This window comes from Haliotis rubra, unplaced genomic scaffold (assembly GCF_003918875.1).
Source record: "Haliotis rubra isolate DU_JTF1 unplaced genomic scaffold, ASM391887v1 Scf66, whole genome shotgun sequence".
NCBI classification, from domain to species: Eukaryota; Metazoa; Mollusca; class Gastropoda; order Lepetellida; family Haliotidae; genus Haliotis; species Haliotis rubra.
Window position 1 is genome coordinate 2,229,292 of NW_025767368.1, and position 19,940 is coordinate 2,249,231.

The 19,940-nt window shown below is 39.4% G+C and overlaps 1 protein-coding gene across 1 annotated transcript in view; it reads left to right on the forward strand.

Annotated features, from left to right (window-relative positions):
- Positions 1–19,733, forward strand: part of LOC124257414 — a 38,891-nt gene extending 19,158 nt beyond the window's left edge. Inside the window, exon 3 of the mRNA XM_046691461.1 lies at positions 18,091–19,733. Coding sequence (XP_046547417.1) covers positions 18,091–19,183 — 1,093 coding nt within the window. The 3' untranslated portion in view covers positions 19,184–19,733. The remainder of the gene's footprint in view (positions 1–18,090) is intronic.
- Positions 19,734–19,940: the final 207 nt, after the last annotated feature.

The window sequence follows — 19,940 nt, forward strand, 5'->3', positions numbered from 1 at the left end:
AAATATTAAAGAATGCCATAACACTACTCATGCCCTGACTGAAGCTCTGAGCTGATTTTGGCACAATGTGTGAAGCCCATTTCTGGTGTCCCCCGCTGTGATGTTGCTGGAATATTGCTAAAAGCGGCATAAAACCAAACTCAGTCAGTCAGTCTGAGCTGATTAATTAGCCCAGTATCCTTCATCGAAAAGTGATTCAGAAAAACCTGTAAAAGAAAGTTTTAGACTGTGTCTTGAAAGTAATATAAAGGCTCCAAATAAATTAGTTTCAATAATACAAACAGCATTACTCTTTGTGTCCAGCGGGACCTGCGGTGTATATTACGTGTATTTATTCTCATTATATTCTCGATATTTTGTGTTTGGTAATGCTTCCATAGGTGTGTACTTGCAGACTCTACCCACAAATCTGTCGTTTGATCAATAACTGGCTCTCTTTCTTCCAAAGCTGACAATGATGAAACCTGTGTTCACTGAATCACCAGAATCACCAGTACAACCGTAGAAGCCATGTCTTGACCTTCCTGCATGAAGTAGATTTGTGTGTATGAAGAGTTTGTTCCAGCCTTTGTTGGGGACAAAGGCAGGGACCTTTCACACCCTAGGAGCTGCCAGTAACCCTTGCATTAGATCTTCTGTCAGAATAAGTTGTACTCAAGCATTGATCGATACAAGGTTAATTCAGTGCACACGGAAGTGTTGGAGAAACTTGCTCTTTCATGTGTCTTGCCTATCCTCATTACTTTCCTCTCATATCCTCAGCAGTAAGATGATCAGATGGTCTTGTCTTTACACATCAAAGACACAATAGCTGTTTGGAGGAAATTTTCATTGAAAATTTTAATAGATGGAGACAAAGGTTCTTGTCTTCTGAGGAGCAATCAGTTTAATGCTTGCTTTCATGTTATTATGAACACATTAAGTTTAGTGGTAAAGGCAAACATGCACGATCTTTCTGGTAGAAATTGGAAAAAGGTTTTAAGGGGAAAAGGGAAATGAGAGACAATGGTTTCTTCTGGACTGCCAATTGTTAATCACTTCATTGTAAGTACAAGGAATCATGAACTCCCTTAAAGGCATTGGTACTGCTGAACTATGCAACTCTGGTCAAATGTATTATGGGTCTGTAATGATCTTGACAGTTACAGCGGAATGCTGCCTTGTTATCATTGCACGTTCATTGTACAGTTAGCGAACACATTGTACTCTAGTAACACCGTACAAGCACATAGTGTCAGTCGACAGATATTGTACAGTCAGTAGACATTGTACAGACCTTACATAGTCAGTGGACAGACATTGTAGAGACCTTGTACAGTCAGTGGACAGACATTGTACAGACCTCGTACTGTCAGTGGACAGACATTGTACAGTCAGTGGACATTGTACAGACCTTTTTTGTCAGTGGACAGACATTGTACAGACCTTGTACAGTCAGTGGACAGACCTTGTACAGTCAGTGGACATTGTACAGACCTTGTACAGTCAGTGGACAGACCTTGTACAGTCAGTGGACAGACCTTATACAGTCAGTGGACAGACATTGTACAGACCTTATACAGTCAGTGGACAGACATTGTACAGTCAGTGGACAGACATTGTAGCAGACCTCTTGTACAGTCAGTGGACAGACATTGTACAGACCTTATACAGTCAGTGGACAGACATTGTACAGTCAGTGGACATTGTACAGACCTTGTACAGTCAGTGGACAGACATTGTACAGTCAGTGGACAGACATTGTACAGTCCTTGTACAGTCAGTGGACATTGCACAGACCTTATACAGTCAGTGGACAGACATTGTATAGCTCTTGTACAGTCAGTGGACAGACATTGTACAGACCTTATACAGTCAGTGGACAGACATTGTACAGTCAGTGGACATTGTACAGACCTTATACAGTCAGTGGACAGACCTTATACAGTCAGTGGACAGACATTGTACAGACTCTTGTACAGTCAGTGGACAGACATTGTACAGACCTTATACAGTCAGTGGACAGACATTGTACAGACCTTATACAGTCAGTGGACAGACATTGTACAGCTCTTGTACAGTCAGTGGACAGACATTGTACAGCCTCTTGTACAGTCAGTGGACAGACATTGTACAGTCAGTGTACAGTCAGTGGACAGTGTACAGACCTTGTACAGTCAGTGGACTCACATTGTACAGACCTTATACAGTCAGTGGACAGACATTGTACAGACCTTATACAGTCAGTGGACAGACATTGTACAGCTCTTGTACAGTCAGTGGACAGACCTTGTACAGTCAGTGGACAGACATTGTACAGACCTTATACAGTCAGTGGACAGACATTGTACAGCTCTTGTACAGTTGTACAGTCAGTGGACAGACATTGTACAGCCAGTTGTACAGTTGTACAGTCAGTGGACAGACATTGTACAGACCTTGTACAGTCAGTGGACAGACATTGTACAGTCACTTGTACAGTCATTGTACAGTCAGTGGACAGACATTGTACAGCTCTTCTACAGTCAGTGGACAGACATTGTACAGCTCTTGTACAGACATTCAGACCTTGTACAGACCTTGTACAGTCAGTGGACAGACCTCATACAGTCAGTGGACAGACATTGTACAGTCAGTGGACAGACATTGTACAGTCAGTAGACATTGTACAGACCTTATATAGTCAGTGGACAGACATTGTAGAGACCTTGTACAGTCAGTTGACAGACATTGTACAGCTCTTGTACAGACCTTTTTTGTCAGTGGACAGACATTGTACAGCTCTTGTACAGTCAGTGGACAGACATTGTACAGTCAGTGGACAGACATTGTACAGTCATGTACAGTCAGTGGACAGACATTGTACAGCTCTTGTACAGTCAGTGGACAGACATTGTACAGACCTTATACAGTCAGTGGACAGACATTGTACAGCTCTTGTACAGTCAGTGGACATTGTACAGACCTTGTACAGTCAGTGGACAGACATTGTACAGACAGTAGATATTGTACAGTCAGTGGACAGACATTGTACAGACCTTATACAGTCAGTGGACAGACATTGTACAGACCTTGTACAGTCAGTGGACAGACATTGTACAGCTCTTGTACAGTCAGTGGACAGACATTGTACAGACCTTGTACAGTCAGTGGACAGACATTGTACAGACCTTGTACAGTCAGTGGACAGACATTGTACAGACTTGTACAGTCAGTGGACAGACATTGTACAGTCAGTGGACATTGTACAGACCTTATATACAGTCAGTGGACAGACATTGTACAGACCTTGTACAGTCAGTGGACAGACATTGTACAGACCTTATACAGTCAGTGGACTTGTACAGACATGTACAGTCAGTGGACATTGTACAGACCTTGTACAGTCATTGGACAGACATTGTACAGTCTTATACAGTCAGTGAGACAGACATTGTACAGCTCTTTGTACAGACCTTGTACAGTCAGTGGACAGACCTTTATTACAGTCAGTGGACAGACATTGTACAGACTCAGTGGACAGACATTGTCAGTGGACAGACATTGTAGAGACCTTGTACAGTCAGTTGACAGACATTGTACAGCTCTTGTACAGACCTTTTTTGTCAGTGGACAGACATTGTACAGCTCTTGGACAGACATTGTACAGTCAGTGGACAGACATTATACAAACCTCGTACAGTCAGTGGACAGACATTGTACAGCTCTTGTACAGACATTGTACAGTCAGTGGACAGACATTGTACAGACCTCATACAGTCAGTGGACAGACATTGTACAGCTCTTGTACAGTCAGTGGACAGACATTGTACACTCAGTGGACAGACATTGTACAGTCAGTAGACATTGTACAGACCTTATATAGTCAGTGGACAGACATTGTACAGTCAGTAGACATTGTACAGACCTTATATAGTCAGTGGACAGACATTGTACAGTCAGTAGACATTGTACAGTCAGTGGACAGACATTGTACAGACCTCATACAGTCAGTGGACAGACATTGTACAGCTCTTGTACAGTCAGTGGACAGACATTGTACACTCAGTGGACAGACATTGTACAGTCAGTGTGGACAGACATTGTACATCAGTGTACAGACATTGTACAGACCTGGTCAGTGGACAGACATTGTACAGCTCTTGTACAGTCAGTGGACAGACATTGTACACTCAGTGGACAGACATTGTACAGTCAGTAGACATTGTACAGACCTTATATAGTCAGTGGACAGACATTGTAGAGTCAGTAGACATTGTACAGACCTTATATAGTCAGTGGACAGACATTGTAGAGACCTTGTACAGTCATTGTACAGACATTGTACAGACCTCGTACAGTTAGTGGACAGACATTTTACAGATCTTGTACAGTCAGTGAACAGACATTGTACAGTCAGTGGATAGACATTGTACAGACCTCGTACAGTTAGTGGACAGACATTGTACAGATCATGTACAGTCAGTGGATAGACATTGTACAGATCTTGTACAGTCAGTGAACAGACATTGTACAGTCAGTGGATAGACATTGTACAGACCTCGTACAGTTAGTGGACAGACATTGTACAGATCTTGTACAGTCAGTGGATAGACAGACAGATTGTACAGATCTTGTACAGTCAGTGGATAGACATTGTACAGATCACAATGAACAGATCTTGTACAGTCAGTGGATAGACATTGTACAGATCTTGTACAGTCAGTGAACAGACATTGTACAGTCAGTGAACAGACATTGTACAGACCTCGTACAATCAGTGGACTCACAATCAACAGATGCAGGCAGTATCAGTGAATACAGTGGCCAGTCATGTTTTCTGTCAATGTACAATCTGCGTACAGTAAGTGTACTTACCTTGTTAAGACAGTGTACAGCACTTGCACAGACTGTGCTGGACTGTGTACAGTGTATTTACATTGTAGTCAGTGTATAACCCTTGTACAGTTGTGTACAGTACAGTGGTGTACAGTGCATGTGAGATATGGTGCCACATGGCCCTCAGTCTGTCACTGCTGTGGGGCACGCTGCCATTTCCCCCATTTCCTTGAGGCCGCCAGGCTAGGTATTCTGGTGTGCCTGCCACTGTTTGTTTGGACTAGCCTGCCATAACTTGTGCACCTGTTTTCTTAGTTAATGGACAGAACTGCCAAACATTTGCACATCATTAACTAGAGGCATATTTAGCCCCATATAATCGCTTCCCATTGCTCCCCTGCTGGTATTAATCTAAGGGGTATTAAACACCATCAATTTGTGATTTGTTGGAGGGCTGAGCAAAGCTTGGCAGCTGTCAATCAAATGAAGTCTATTAATAGTGTGCTGTTCATCACACCCAAATGCTGGGTGGGTTTATAACAATGTTTAACATGATGGAGCTTCTTAGTACAGTAATGAGTGACTGAACTGCCACTGCATGGTGGTACCAGGTTGGCTCTATCCTTCAGAACTGCAATGGGTTTGACTTGGTGCAGGCAAACCAGTGAGAAACAAATCAGCATTGACCAGTAACTGACAAGATCATCACTGGGTCATCAGCCTCGTACAGCTTGCCTTGAATATACACTTCATCTGATATGGTGCTCACAAGGGTCATAGTAAGAAGTATCTGCAGTTCCGAACAAACATCCTGGCAGATCTGATAAACTGGACAAGCATCAGTTTGGCCAGAACACAGACAAACAGATGGTTACCTAAAGTGTCACAAGTAAAACATTTAAGGGTAAAATCATTTGTAGATAATTATGATTAAATAATATCTTGGCTTATGAGACATGTATAAAAATCTATACCAAAACGTTGCCATTGTCAAAATAAAGAAGCTGATCATCCATTAAGTCTTGTCATCCCTGTACCTCCAACTTCTAGAATGTCACTCAAACAAATTGTGTATAATGAACGCTGGACACATGATATATACACCCATATCACATGATTATACCTATGTATTATGATAATGTGTGATAAACAATTAAAGGAACATTTCACATTTAAAATTCATGTTTCTTACTGCAAAGCAACAGCTCTAATCAGTGTTGAGTGGATATCACTTAAAGCATACTTCCATTAACCACGCTAACCTAACCCACAACCATTTGCAACAAAGAAACATTCATGAAGACTCATCAAAGTGTATTTTCAGAATGAACAAACAAAATAACATAAATATTAGCTAAGCACATCTTTATATTTGTGATGGACATTTTAGCTTTTTTCTTTTTTTCTCTCTATTGCCCAGTCAGCAATATTCCAGCCATATGACATCAGTCTCAGAATAGGTTGCTGAAGACCATTTCTAACCTGGATCTTCACAGGGTGTTAAGGACATGTAACATGTGTATATACAGGATGAAGGGTTTGGGAGATTGGGAGATAATAGTGATAATGGTTTTGAGTGGATATAGAATTATGGAGTAGATATTTTAGGAAAGCTAGGTAGTACAGAAGTTATAATTTAGAGAGCATTTAGAATCACAGAGGCGATGGTTTAGAGGGAATTTGAAATTACAGAGGTGATGATTAAGAGATGATATGGGATTACACAGGTGATTGTTTTAGGATTTTGGTAGTTTAGAGTGGATAGGGGATTGCAGTTTGATGGTTTGGAGAGGATAGGGGATCACGGTGTGATGGGTAGGAGAGGATAGGGGATCACAGTGTGATGGTTTGGAGAGGATAGGGGATCGTGGTGTGATGGTTTGGAGAGGATAGGGGATCGTGGTGTGATGGTTTGGAGAGGATAGGGGATCACGGTGTGATGGTTTGGAGAGGAGAGGCGATCGTGGTGTGATGGTTTGGAGAGGATAGGGGATCACGGTGTGATGGTTTGGAGAGGATAGGGGATCACGGTGTGATGGTTTGGAGAGGATAGGGGATCACAGTGTGATGGTTTGGAGAGGATAGGGGGATCACGTGTGATGGTGGAGAGATGGGATCACGTTGTGATGAGAGGATAGGGGATCACGGTGTGATGGTTTGGAGAGGATAGGGGATCACGGTGTGATGGTTTGGAGAGGATAGGGATCACGGTGTGATGGTTTGGAGAGGATAGGGATCGTGGTGTGATGGTTTGGAGAGATAGGGATCACGCGTGTGATGGTTTGGAGAGGATAGGGATCACGGTGTGATGGTTTGGAGAGGATAGGGGATCACGGTGTGATGGTTTGGAGAGGATAGGGATCACGGTGTGATGGTTTGGAGAGGATAGGGGATCACGGTGTGATGGTTTGGAGAGGATAGGGGATCACGGTGTGATGGTTTGGAGAGGATAAGGGATCACGGTGTGATGGTTTGGAGAGGATAGGGGATCACGGTGTGATGGTTTGGAGAGGATAGGGATCGTGGTGTGATGGTTTGGAGAGGATAGGGGATCACGGTGTGATGGTTTGGAGAGGATAGGGATCACGTGTGTGATGGTTTGGAGAGGATAGGGGATCACGTGTGATGGTTTGGAGAGATAGGGATCACGGTGTGATGGTTTGGAGAGGATAGGGGATCGTGGTGTGATGGTTTGGAGAGGATAGGGGATCGTGGTGTGATGGTTTGGAGAGGATAGGGGATCGTGGTGTGATGGTTTGGAGAGGATAGGGGATCACGGTGTGATGGTTTGGAGAGGATAGGGGATCACGGTGTGATGGTTTGGAGAGGATAGGGATTCACGTGTGATGGTTTGGAGAGGATAGGAGATTACGGTGTGATGGTTTGGAGAGGATAGGGGATCACGGTGTGATGGTTTGGAGAGGATAGGGGATCACGGTGTGATGGTTTGGAGAGGATAGGGATTACGGTGTGATGGTTTGGAGAGGATAAGGGAGATTACAGAGGTGGTGGTTTACTGAGGGTGTAGGTTTCCCTACAAGGGTACAATGTGTTGTTTATCCAACAAGTGTGATTGAATGAAGATTTGTCTCCTGTCAGCTCCAGATAATCATTTTGAGCCTTTCCTAATTTGTATTTATAGTTTTCCAGAGGCCCAGATAAGCTGCGTATCTGGGTAAAATACGCATAGAAAATTTCCAACTACGCATTGAAAAATAATTGTTGCGTACCAATTACGCATTTAAAATGTTAGATACGCAAAAAGTTTAAAACAATGCGTACGGAATATATTTATAAAAATCACTTGTGTAATGAAAAAGACATCGATTGCTATCAAGTTGTACTGTTAGTATAGGACTAGTGTTGTACTGTCAGTATAGGATGAGTGATTTTAAATTTAATAATTTCCATTATATTTAAGTTGGTTTTGATTAGGTATGACATAAGGCAGATCATACATGCTTAGTAAAATTGCTCATTGACATAATACTTAGTAAAATGACTGAAATACGCACATATTTGAAAGCAGTGGGTAACGGAAAATGAAATACCCACTCAACATTCATAATACCCACTCCAAAAAAATACAGTGGGTACAGTACCCACATCAGCTAAAACTTATCTGGAGCTCTGGTTTTCTTTTTGTCGAGTTTGTGTGTGTGTGAAGTTCAATACCTGTTACTTCATGTGTGGAAGTTAAATAGGATACACTGGGCAGTTATCAGGAGTGTTGTAATACTATTGCAGTTTTTCTGTTTCTCATGCCAAGGTTTGTACACAGGAAATTGAAAATTGAAAATTGAATTGGTAATTGTAATATGTTTTGATATGTTAGGCAAATAAACTTACTTTAAGGCAGCTTATCTAGAGTTGTTCTCTGGTAAACCAACCTAGTGGTTAAACTGTATGAGAGTCCAACCTATCACAACATTAGTGATGACAAAGTTGTACACTGTTATCAAAGCTGCAGACTTCGTGGAGAAGTAGGAATGTTGGAAGAGGAATCCGACACTAATGCAGGGATTTCTTTCAATGTTTATTTATTCATATTGCACTTAAGTGAGGGTGTATTCTGTCAGATGGCTATTAAGGGGAAAGTGAAAACTGACAGACTGATTGATGTTGTTCTATCGCATTTGTCCAAATAAATCTTGGAGAATATACCTCTTCTTGCCAACCCACCCTCTGGTTCATGACATGTGAGATTAAATTGTGTTTTGTAAATGATAAATTGTCTCAAACTGTTCCTCAAAAATAACAATCCTTCTGCTAGATACACACATGCATGTGTGGCTTAAAGGTCTAAGAATGCCACTTTTTTCTGAATAGATATAATAAATATGTACTCAACATGTTTGTTTGTTTTTTCGCTTTTCCAAGACGAAGTGATAACACAAATAAAGGGAATCCTAGCTTAATAAATTACATCATTGACTCTTATCATTGATGTTCTCTCGTTAAAGACGCCCCCACATGGCCACAATGTGTGAAGCCCATTTCTGGTGTTCCCCGCCTTGATGTTGCTGGAATAGAACTTTAGGACTTTCTCCTGCTGAAACAGTATGTGTGGTGTAGTTGTCCTGTGTTGATTTGTTGTATGATCCATGTAACCCTAATCATTTGATCACAATATAAGTGGAAAATATTTAAATATAACAATAATACATTGTTGGAAAATGTTAAGATTTTTACTATTTGTAGTCTCGGAGCAATGCATTTAGCTAATCATGCAAAGGCCCGGGTTTGATTCTCTACAGGGGTACAATGTGTGAAGCCCATCTCTGGTTTCCAGTGATGATATTATTACTGGAATATAGTCAATAGAGCCAATTCAATCAGTGGTGAAGATAGTTCTGTTTATTATCTTATTATTTATTAAAATAACAGGAACTCTGGTATGAATTGTAAGGTGATGATAACCAATCTATTTCCCCCCTGAAATATTTATGAGGATAGAACAAGTGGAGTGATTATAAGCTGCTGCAGGCAGCACCGCTGTAGGTTGATACAAAGTGACGGAAGCAGAACTCTGAGATGATGGATGTATCAATAAATAATAAACTATTTGGTTTTACAAATACTGCAATCATTGGATATGTATTAGTTTATTGTGATTACGTGACAAGGATTTTCATAGATTTTATTTCCAATGTTAGAGAAATTATGTTCTATTACTGATGAGACATTTGTACAGGTTCATGCTGACAAATTTATTGACTGATCACTCAGACAATTGCTGAGGCAAAGGTGGTAGGCAGGCCAGTTGTATTGTTACTACGTGGTACATTTATAGCTAATCTAAGATAAGAATAGCATGTTCCAATTTGTGATAAAGCCATAGCTTTGTCGATGTTGTGATCAAATTAGAGTGAGTGTAATTTGTTTTTTCAATTCTTTTACCAAACATCAAAGATATCATGAATGGGATTTGACTGACTGACTGACTGACTGATGGTTTTACGCCGTTTTTAGCAATATTCCAGCAATATCATAGCGGGGGAAATGGGCTTCACAAATTGTACCCATGTGGGGAATCGAACCCGGGCCTTCGGCGTGACAAGCAAACACTTTAACCACTAGGTTACCCCACTGCCCTGAATGGGATTTGAACCCAGATCTGCTAAGCAATTGCTTTGCCCACTAGGCTACCCACCACACCTTACACAAGAAATTTGAAAAATATCTTTCTAGTTTTGTATTTATTGTTCAACATCGGACTAGGTGAATATACATACAATTCGTGGAAAGTATTTGAATCAGTAAACCAGAATTTGATTCGTCATATTCAGATGTTGCCTGTCAAACAGCTCGTTTAATGTATGGTCATAGGTATCCATAACCCAGTGTTTGCAATGGACCCAACTCTACTGAAATCCATCCCTATCTCAGTACGTCATTTGTACAATCAAAATCATCTGACTTGACATTTACTATGTATTTTGTATACATTTCCATGCAGCTTACATGCCAGGGAGGAGATCAATCTCCACTGGGGATTAGACGTACACTAATCAGGAGATCTAGCCTGACATATATTATCAGTTCAGCATACAGGGTGGTGGTGAGGGTCACTTGGTTACATTCCGGGGTTAAAAGCAGTTTCGTAACTCAACCAACCGATTTGTTTAGTGTTGACGGCAGTAGGATCGCATTGCAGGTCGGTTTGAGAGACACAATGCATCAGTGTCATATTGCACGCATTTGGCACTGACAAATCTAAGTGGATGACACTGCAGATTGTAGAGTCAGTTAATCAGATTTTTTCAGCCTCCTCCTGCCTTCCAGTGAAGCCTCTTAGAGAATTAATTACATCCAACTGACCAATCTATCTTAATTAGGATGCCTGGGTTTAGAATGTTGTCACAGTTTTGCAGAAACAGATAACATTTGGGCCTCATGTTTTCAGTTGACATTTGACTTCCCTTGGAAGGAGAGATTGAGAAGATTTCTTTACATTACCTGTTTCCAGAATACTATTTTTGCAAAGTTTGATTAAAACCAACTTTTTCAGAAAGGCCAGATCTCACAGTTTAGATGAAAAAGACAAATTTATATTCATATCTGCATCCTACAGATTCACAAAATGTGTGACATGATTAATGTATTTTTTGTCACTCACCATAGAGATATACATTCATCCCATCGTAGTGTCAGCATGACATGTAGTAACACACACAAAGTTGCTACTATAAGAGCCGTATCACCCAGGCTCTATGGGATATGCTGTTCGTATGCCAGTAGGAAGTAATGCATATTATAACATAGTAATGCGTATATACCGGTATGTATCAATACTGTTAACATATGTTTTTTATTAGCTTTCAATGTCACTGGTGATTTTGTAAGAGACAAAGGACTTATTCGTTTGGACCATATATATTCAAAATTGAAAAGACATCTGATAGGTCATATGTTTTGGAAAATCAAAGATCTGAAATGATATGACTTTCCGCTGAATCTAATGTGATAATATGCTGATCATTTTCAGGTGTGATCCCTCCCCAAACTGTTTGTATAACAATTTTCTAGATAGACAATCAAGTGTCCTATGTAAGGCATTTTGCCAGGAGAAAAATAATAAGATGTCTGGAATTCCTCCTTAAATATTCCAGTTATCGGGGAATCAACTGATGATAATAAAGAAGGCCATGGTATCTACTTTCCATTTTTTGTTGTGAAACGGAGTCTACTGTATTCCCCAGTGTAAACACAGGCGACCTCGGCTTGGTATGTTTTATGCAGAAGACAGATTTTCTTTCCAGAAACAACAAAACGTCCTTTTAAATGTGACAGTCTAAACTGTGGTATGTTAACTCTGAGTGATTTGCCATGTAAGCTCCCATCTGATCCCTTGCTTGTTGTAGTTGTGGCAGTGGCCTGTCACACACTTGACTGACAACTCCAGATCATCTTATCACTGGTCTGCACTCACTGCCTTCACAAACACACAACTACAGCTTGTTTCTTGTACTGGTTGCAGGTTGGTTATAAACAAATGAGGATTTGAAAACCAACTGGTATTTCTCGTTTGTTTAAGATTACTGTTGAGTTATCTTGCCACTATGATGCATTGGTGTGTCCCTAGGGCATAATGAAGAAACAAGCTCTGAGGAGAATAGAAAATAGAAACAAAATAAACAGCCCATTAGCCATTCTTTCTCAAATTCCTTTTGAGACAATTGTTTTTCATTTCTCTCATCTGTTTCAAAGAAGCAAGGCACACTGTTACTAGTCATCTAGACTAACACAAAGTCTCTGAATATATATAATTTTGATAGAGGTGAGGTGAAATTGGGTTTAACGTCATGCTTGAGAATATTTCGCTCATATGACGATGTGCATGCGTGTGTATGTGTATGTGCGGCTGCTTGTACTAGCAAAGACTTAAGCTGGTTTTATAGTGCTAGCTCACTGAGATACCATGCCTCAGTGAAGCATGAATACCCCACTCAGACACAGTAAACTGACTCTCCGAGCTGACCAGTCCTTGTTGTACCCATTAATGCAGAGCGCCAGGCAGGGACCAACAAGTACCATATTTTAACGTCTTTTGGTATGACGTGGTCGGGGATCGAACCCGCGACCTTCCTCTCTCCGGGCGGACGCTCTAACCACTACACCACGGAGGTGGTCTAATTTTGATAGAAACAAACCTTTCACTTTAAAGTGAAAGGGAGCACCATAGACTAATGCTTAGTCTCTGAATATATATAATTTTGATAGAAACAAACAAGCCCATTTAAATTGAAAATGAGCCCTAGGGAGACCAGTGATTCAGATCCTGAACCTGAGGAAATCTAGACTTGCTTCATATAGGGCTAGCATTGTAGGGGGGGCTGGGCAGTAGGGAAAATAGTGTGGTTCAGGGACTGTGAGACAGACTACTAGTCATCAGTCATGTCTCAGTGTCTCAGAGACTTTCCGCTAAGTGATATTAACACCAAGGTAATCATAACTGTCACACTTAATGCTGACTTACAACAACTGGAGCAGTTGTACATTGATGCAGTTTCAAAGAGGGAAGTTCCATGGATATAGTTTTATTCATCCTTAAGAATTTTGTGTCTTCTTCCTCCATTCCATCATGAGAAATACCCTAGGCCTATTCCACTGAGCTTTGACTGTCTTTGTTGAAATAGTCACTACACCCTAGTGTTAAAATCATCACTCCGAGGAATAAAGGCCCAGTTGAAGCAACACCATCCAATCTCTGTCTGCCTTACCAGTGTCTTCACAAAGAATATCCTGTGTTCATGTGTGTCATTAGATTAGATGGTTCATTTTTGCATCAGCTATTTTGAATCTGATTAAACTACAAATACAGCTGCAAATGTGTCCATGTATTTAACATAACAGAATGTAAATTATAAGCTGGGAAATAGGGGATAATTTTTAAAATTTGGATGAAGCAGATTTTAACTACAGAGTAGACATTACTTTTGTATCAACTATTTAGAAGATGTTATCCATCAATTGTGTCAACTTGCCATATGTGAACTTCTTAGGTATACCACAATGCACTTTTCAAGTGATATTTATTGGATTCTTTTATGAGACCTGATATGTTGAGTAAAAGAATATAAGAAGTTTTGTGATTATCACTGTTATTCCGTACAAATGATTTCTGATAATTTTACTGGGAAATTATTTATTTTCCATAGTAATGATTATTTCATATTTTTATGAAAATTAATGTGTGGTTATAGATTACAAATCTAAAACAATGGATTTGGAACAAAACCTAGCAAGATTGGCAGGAACATAGAATCACTAGAACTTGTGGGGTTACGCTGCTTCAAGCATTTGTTCATCAGTTGAACATAAAGTGCTCCATTTATCATATGGTTTATTTTTGGAGTAATTACTTTGCTGTCATTTTGTATTTTTAGCACCCTTCTGTAACTGGCTGTAGTTTCTCATCTTCAAGTCATTGCTTGTGATAGGTGGTAACAGAGAGACCAATTATTGCAGTCTCTCAGTAATCAGCTAACACAGGAGGTAGGGAATGGATGGTGACTTCGGGCTCACCTCAGAGATTAATTAGGGAGGAGTGTTCTTACCAGGGAATACGCTCAAATATCTCACTCTCAGTGCTCACCCATACGATGATAACAGGGACTGTTGACATGAAAAACCTCTCCTCACATGGAGGATACCTTTAACTTGTCATCAGATGAGTGCTACAATGATACATGACAGGGAATAACAGGTGAAGTCATGGAATAAACACCATAACAAACAAACTGGAGATCCAGTTCAGTCAGATATACCTCGAATTAACATCTATAGCCACATAGGCTATACCACAAAAATGGTATTTACAATTCATATACAAACCTCAGAACACATCTTCTTCAAATCATAGTATACATCCTTTTAGACAATACATGTTTAATTATAGACGATATCATGATGCACAAAGTGTATTGTTAGTAGCAATGTTATATTTCCAAGATAAAAAAATAAAATATGTTAAATCCAGAGTGGTGGACCTGTTGATAAAGTTGTCCCAGGGGATTGGTATTCTCAGCCAGCTAATTTAGAAATAATCACTGCAGTCTGTGACCGTTTCCCTAGGGAATAAATTAAAAATGAATAAACTCCTGTCAAGTACAGTAATTTGGCAAGTTCTGAAATTAAGAATCGTTCTGGGTTCCATTTAGATTCTATATTTTATTTTGTAGATATGTATTTTTGAATAAGATAACTTCATTTCTTGGACTAAATGGTAATCTACCACTAAGCCAAAGCTTTGTAAAATTCTGTCAGTCTAGTAAACGCACCTTATACTAGTCAATACAATAACATGTTTAGAGGCATGAATGGTCTAGAAGACTGTAGCTGTATCTTAATTCAGTGGAATGTGTATTGATACAACTGAGTCCGATACAGGGTACTTTGGCCCTAACATTACTGAAGTTGTTTACATACCTGTAGTAAACATCCATGGGCTGTTTTAAAATAAGATATTTATTCTGTAACATTCCATGAAGAAAGAGTAGCAGTATTCTAGAAACTAGAAATATATGCATAGTACCGTTAGGTACAAAATACACAGGTACATTACAAAGAAAAAGAATATACATTTGAAATTGTTTTTGGATAACTGTCAGAAAATATAACTGTTCTTTTTACAGACTGTATCTCTTTGCGATAACTGTGGATTATTGGTAGAAGTAATTCTTCTTGATTTCATAATGAACTAAACAGTGTCCCTCTGATAAAAACATTTTGAGAACCATGAACATCTTCATACATTTACCAGGTCATTTATCAAAAACTAGCATCAGAAAGGTAATTATGCATCCAAACAAACAGATTACATATGCATGGTCGTAATGTGTATTTTTTGTCCAGGATTAGTGTGGTATGTGTGTTGCCAAGATGCACCAGCTGGCTGGCATTCCCTTGTCGGCTCATACAGCCTGATGTCTCCATCAGCTCTGATTCCTATTGGTCTCTGTCACTACCAATAGGTTCATTAAAAACACTCTGTCTCTTCCAATTGCTGGTCTCAAGCTGTGGTTGACAGCCACATGCTTCTGTTCAAGTTATTTTGCCTGGGAGATCGTCAGGGGTGTTACAGGGAGAAGCCTTTCAGACTGTAGGACTGGTAATGTTGCTCACTGCTGGCTACAAGATCACACATTGCTGGAATCAATCATTAATACTCTTTTGTGAGACAGTTGTGAGAACTTCTGATTCAGGAAACACTTTGGTGAAAACATATGCCTACAGATTTATTGAGGGTCCTGTATACACAATCCAGATATCTTCTCTTGGAGCCATTGAGTGTTTACCCCTAAATTATCTTTCAAATGGGGTATAGATAGTTGCCTTTCCAAATTCAGTTTATTTTTACTACCTTGGGTCATGCCTCTAGGGTATTTTTCACCAATGAGAGGATATGCCAAATATATTTCTGGTTAATATGCAGTTTCTGGTTACCTTTAATTTGTAAGATAAGATAAGATCTATATTGCATAACATTCCATGAAGGAACAGTGTCAATATTCTGTAAACTACAAAGATATACACAGTAGGTACAAAGATATAGAAATACACAGATACATTCCACACATTAATGATTTACAATTTCACAAAACATATGTAGTATAATGACGTGGGAAACAATATGTATCTCTTGTGTGTGAACTCATGACAGCAATGGACATGTATAACTAATAATAACTGAGACATGTCTCTATTTATAGCTGGGGCAGTGGGGTAGCCTAGTGGTTAAAGCGTTGGCTCGTCACGCCGAAGACCCGGGTTCGATTCCCCACATGGGTACAATATGTGAAGCCCATTTCTGGTGTCGCCCGCTGTGATATTGCTGGAATATTGCTAAAAGCGGCGTAAAACCATACTCACTCACTCACTCTATTTATAGCTGAGTTAATTTAGGCTTGCTTAATTCTCCAGGGTCAGGGAGACATGTTTTTATTGATTCTCTAGTTGGGGTGAAATGGTATACCGCGGTATTAGTAGAACTGCTGTATTTTGCCTTTGGTTCGGTATACCGTAATGCAATCCAAAAATTGGTATTTTCGGTTTAAACCTCTTTAAACCTTTTCTAAAATGTCTAGAAATCGAATCATTTTGTCAAATTCTATGCAATTTCGGTGAGATTTAGTTCTTTTTTGTTAATTTTCTGCATTATGATCATACCTCATATACCGAACCGAAGTCCCGCAGTACGTACCGTACCGTGGTAAGAGTGTACCGTTTCACCTCTATTCTCTAGGATCTGGAGAGCAGCTATAGCACACCTTGAGAAACCCAGGACAGTACTTGCTTGGTGACAGTACTAAATGTGTACACTCTCCTCTCTGTATTGGTAGACAATGAAAGAAGTGTGTCTGGCGTTGTGTGTATTATATAGAACAAACTATAGATAACAACTTCTTTTATTAGTGAGTGAGTCGTTTCGATACAGATTCTTGTACCGTTGTAGAGAATGGTACAAGATTCTGTATCGAAACGTCGCACTCACGAATAAAAAAAGTTGTTATCCATGAAGTTTGTTCTATATTGTACTTCCCAACTTCTAAAATGCCACTCAAAGAAGTTGTGTGTATTTCTGTGGTATTTGTTCTATGTAAATATCTGGTATTTTTTTAAATGAAATTATGGTGATAATCACTTCATATATACTCATAGAAACAAATAAGGGAACACATGAAAGTACAAATGTTCCTTTATTTATTTCCAGAATTTCACTCACAATGCAATACCTTGTGACGAAACCTGGAAAAGAATAAAGGAACACTTTTTACTTTCATGTGTTCCCTTTTTTGTTTCCATGAGCATATTTTCGGAAATTTTGTTGCTATTGGACATTGTATCAAAAGTTTTAGCCTAGCTGGTGTAGATGACTGATTTGTTCCCCCTTCAACCATGACTAAACAGAAGTCAAACATCTCAATAATTGTTGGATTGTTGTCAAAGAATGCTATTTGATTTGCTGTATTCATTTCAGGTGTTCAACCAGTCATTCAGTCTATAAATAAGAAAGCCTAAATGCTCTAAATTAGAGGCAGCCAGTCAGGATGAATAACATTGTTTACAAAGTATAACAAGAACTCTTCTGTGTGTTTGTAGATTCGTATTACCAGTCAGAGATAGACTGCAGGATACAGAATAACCAGTGTATGTTGATGTTTATATCCCAACCTATCCAAACATCACAAACTTATGCTTTGTGCATTCCACACTGTCGGGAGGTATTAGTAATACAGGCAAGAGTTCACTGTTGTTGCATACCTTAAGATTCATGTTTGTTGTTTCCAGAGAGGAAGCGGATCTTGTGAGAGTTGTGAGATCCCTATCAGCGATTCAGCAGAAGAATGAGGCAGTGTTGTCCAGACTGGAGAAGGAAGCATTGTCTGTTGTGACAGAAAGGTTCCCATGGTTACCTAAAAACAACACATTACCAAATTATTTTCTGAACAGTGGTTCTCATACAGACAACTTTTACAAATACAGAGATGCAAATATAGCATTTATTCACTACCCCAGAGCAGGGGGATACAGAGTTATTGAATGTTTAAGAGAAATATCTATTAAGAAACATATCGCAATGTCGCCACTTATGACAAGTAAAAATCGACTCCTGTGGGAACGTGGCGAGGACAATTTGGAGAAATTCCGACATCGGTTGAAATTTCATTCTGGGAGATACGTGTTTGGAGTCTGTGAAAAGGTGGACAGCCCTTGTTCCTACTTTCTTCTTCTCCGGGAGCCTATGCAACAAGCGATATCTAGTTACGAATATTGCAAAGAGACTTATGAGGACGAAATATGCCAGGGTTTTAATGCCAATAAGATGACATTACGAGAGTGGATCTTAAACCAGGGAAGTGTCCTGTTTCATCAGCTGATGTTGAATATCAACTTCTGTGCCAGTGATCGTACATTTAACTTCAACTTTACTCTTCCTGAAGGTTTCCTGTTTGAAAAGAAAGATATGCCTTGTTGGATGAAACAAAAAATATTCCTGGATAAATTATCATCCACCGATTTGTCTCATGCTGTGAACTACATAATCAGCCATTTACAGAGTTGGTTTGCTGTCATTGGATTGCTGGATGACCCACAAGGCTCACTGGAAGTGTTTGAAAAGGTTTACAAACTGCCATTCACAAAATGCAAACATTTTGATAGGAAGGAGACATTATCAGAGTCTCATCATGGCAGCTTTGATAATAGTGCCAACAGTGTTTACCAAAGACAGTCTGATATTTATGATGAAAATGACCCTTACACACTATCAGATGATGTGTATGTGAGAAAGGCTTTATCAGCTGACTATAGAATATACAAAGCAGCTCTTAAGATATATCATATGCAAAAACAAACATTATCAAACAGGATATGGAGATGAGTTATTTCAGGATTTTTATTGGCTCAGGACAAAGTGCTAAATATTCACATAATTACTTCATAGTCCTACCAGTTTCTTCCCTATGTGAGGACTGCTTTGTTTGCTTTGAGTTGGGTTTCTTTTTCACAGTCAGAAGCTAAAAGCACCTATCAGTTAAAAATATTTATCAAATGAAATGAGATTTTTTTTTTCTTATGCTAAATATTTACACTATGAAGCTAAGGCTGAAAAATTGAAAATATTATTTCCTTGGCAAGTAATTGTAAAACTCATATCCATATTTCATGTCTTAGAAGATGGTACCAAAGTTTCAGAAAATTCATTACTGTCATAATAAGCAAACAATGACTTCAGGGGTTTTTCTATTATGGATGATGCCTGATTGGTTGCACCCTCAAGAACATGTTAGACAATCTACGGAAAACCATAAGGAAGCACTGATACAGTAATCCTCAAATAAAATTGTCTATGAGCAAGAAACTGGTACGGAACAATGTACATACTGTGATAATTTAAAGTTTTCTTGTATTAAATTTGTTACATAATTCAATTGTTTTAGTTTTATTTCCAACCTTGCAGGTATCAGATATTTCTGATGAGCTGACCCAAGAGGGCATTGATAAGGCATTTTTTGTACAGCTGCTTGCCAACCAAGGGAAAACATTTACAAATTACACAGTCATGCAGAGAATGGTTTAAATGACAGATCACAGAACAGCTACAACACTCTACATTAAGATGGCCTGCACACACTCAG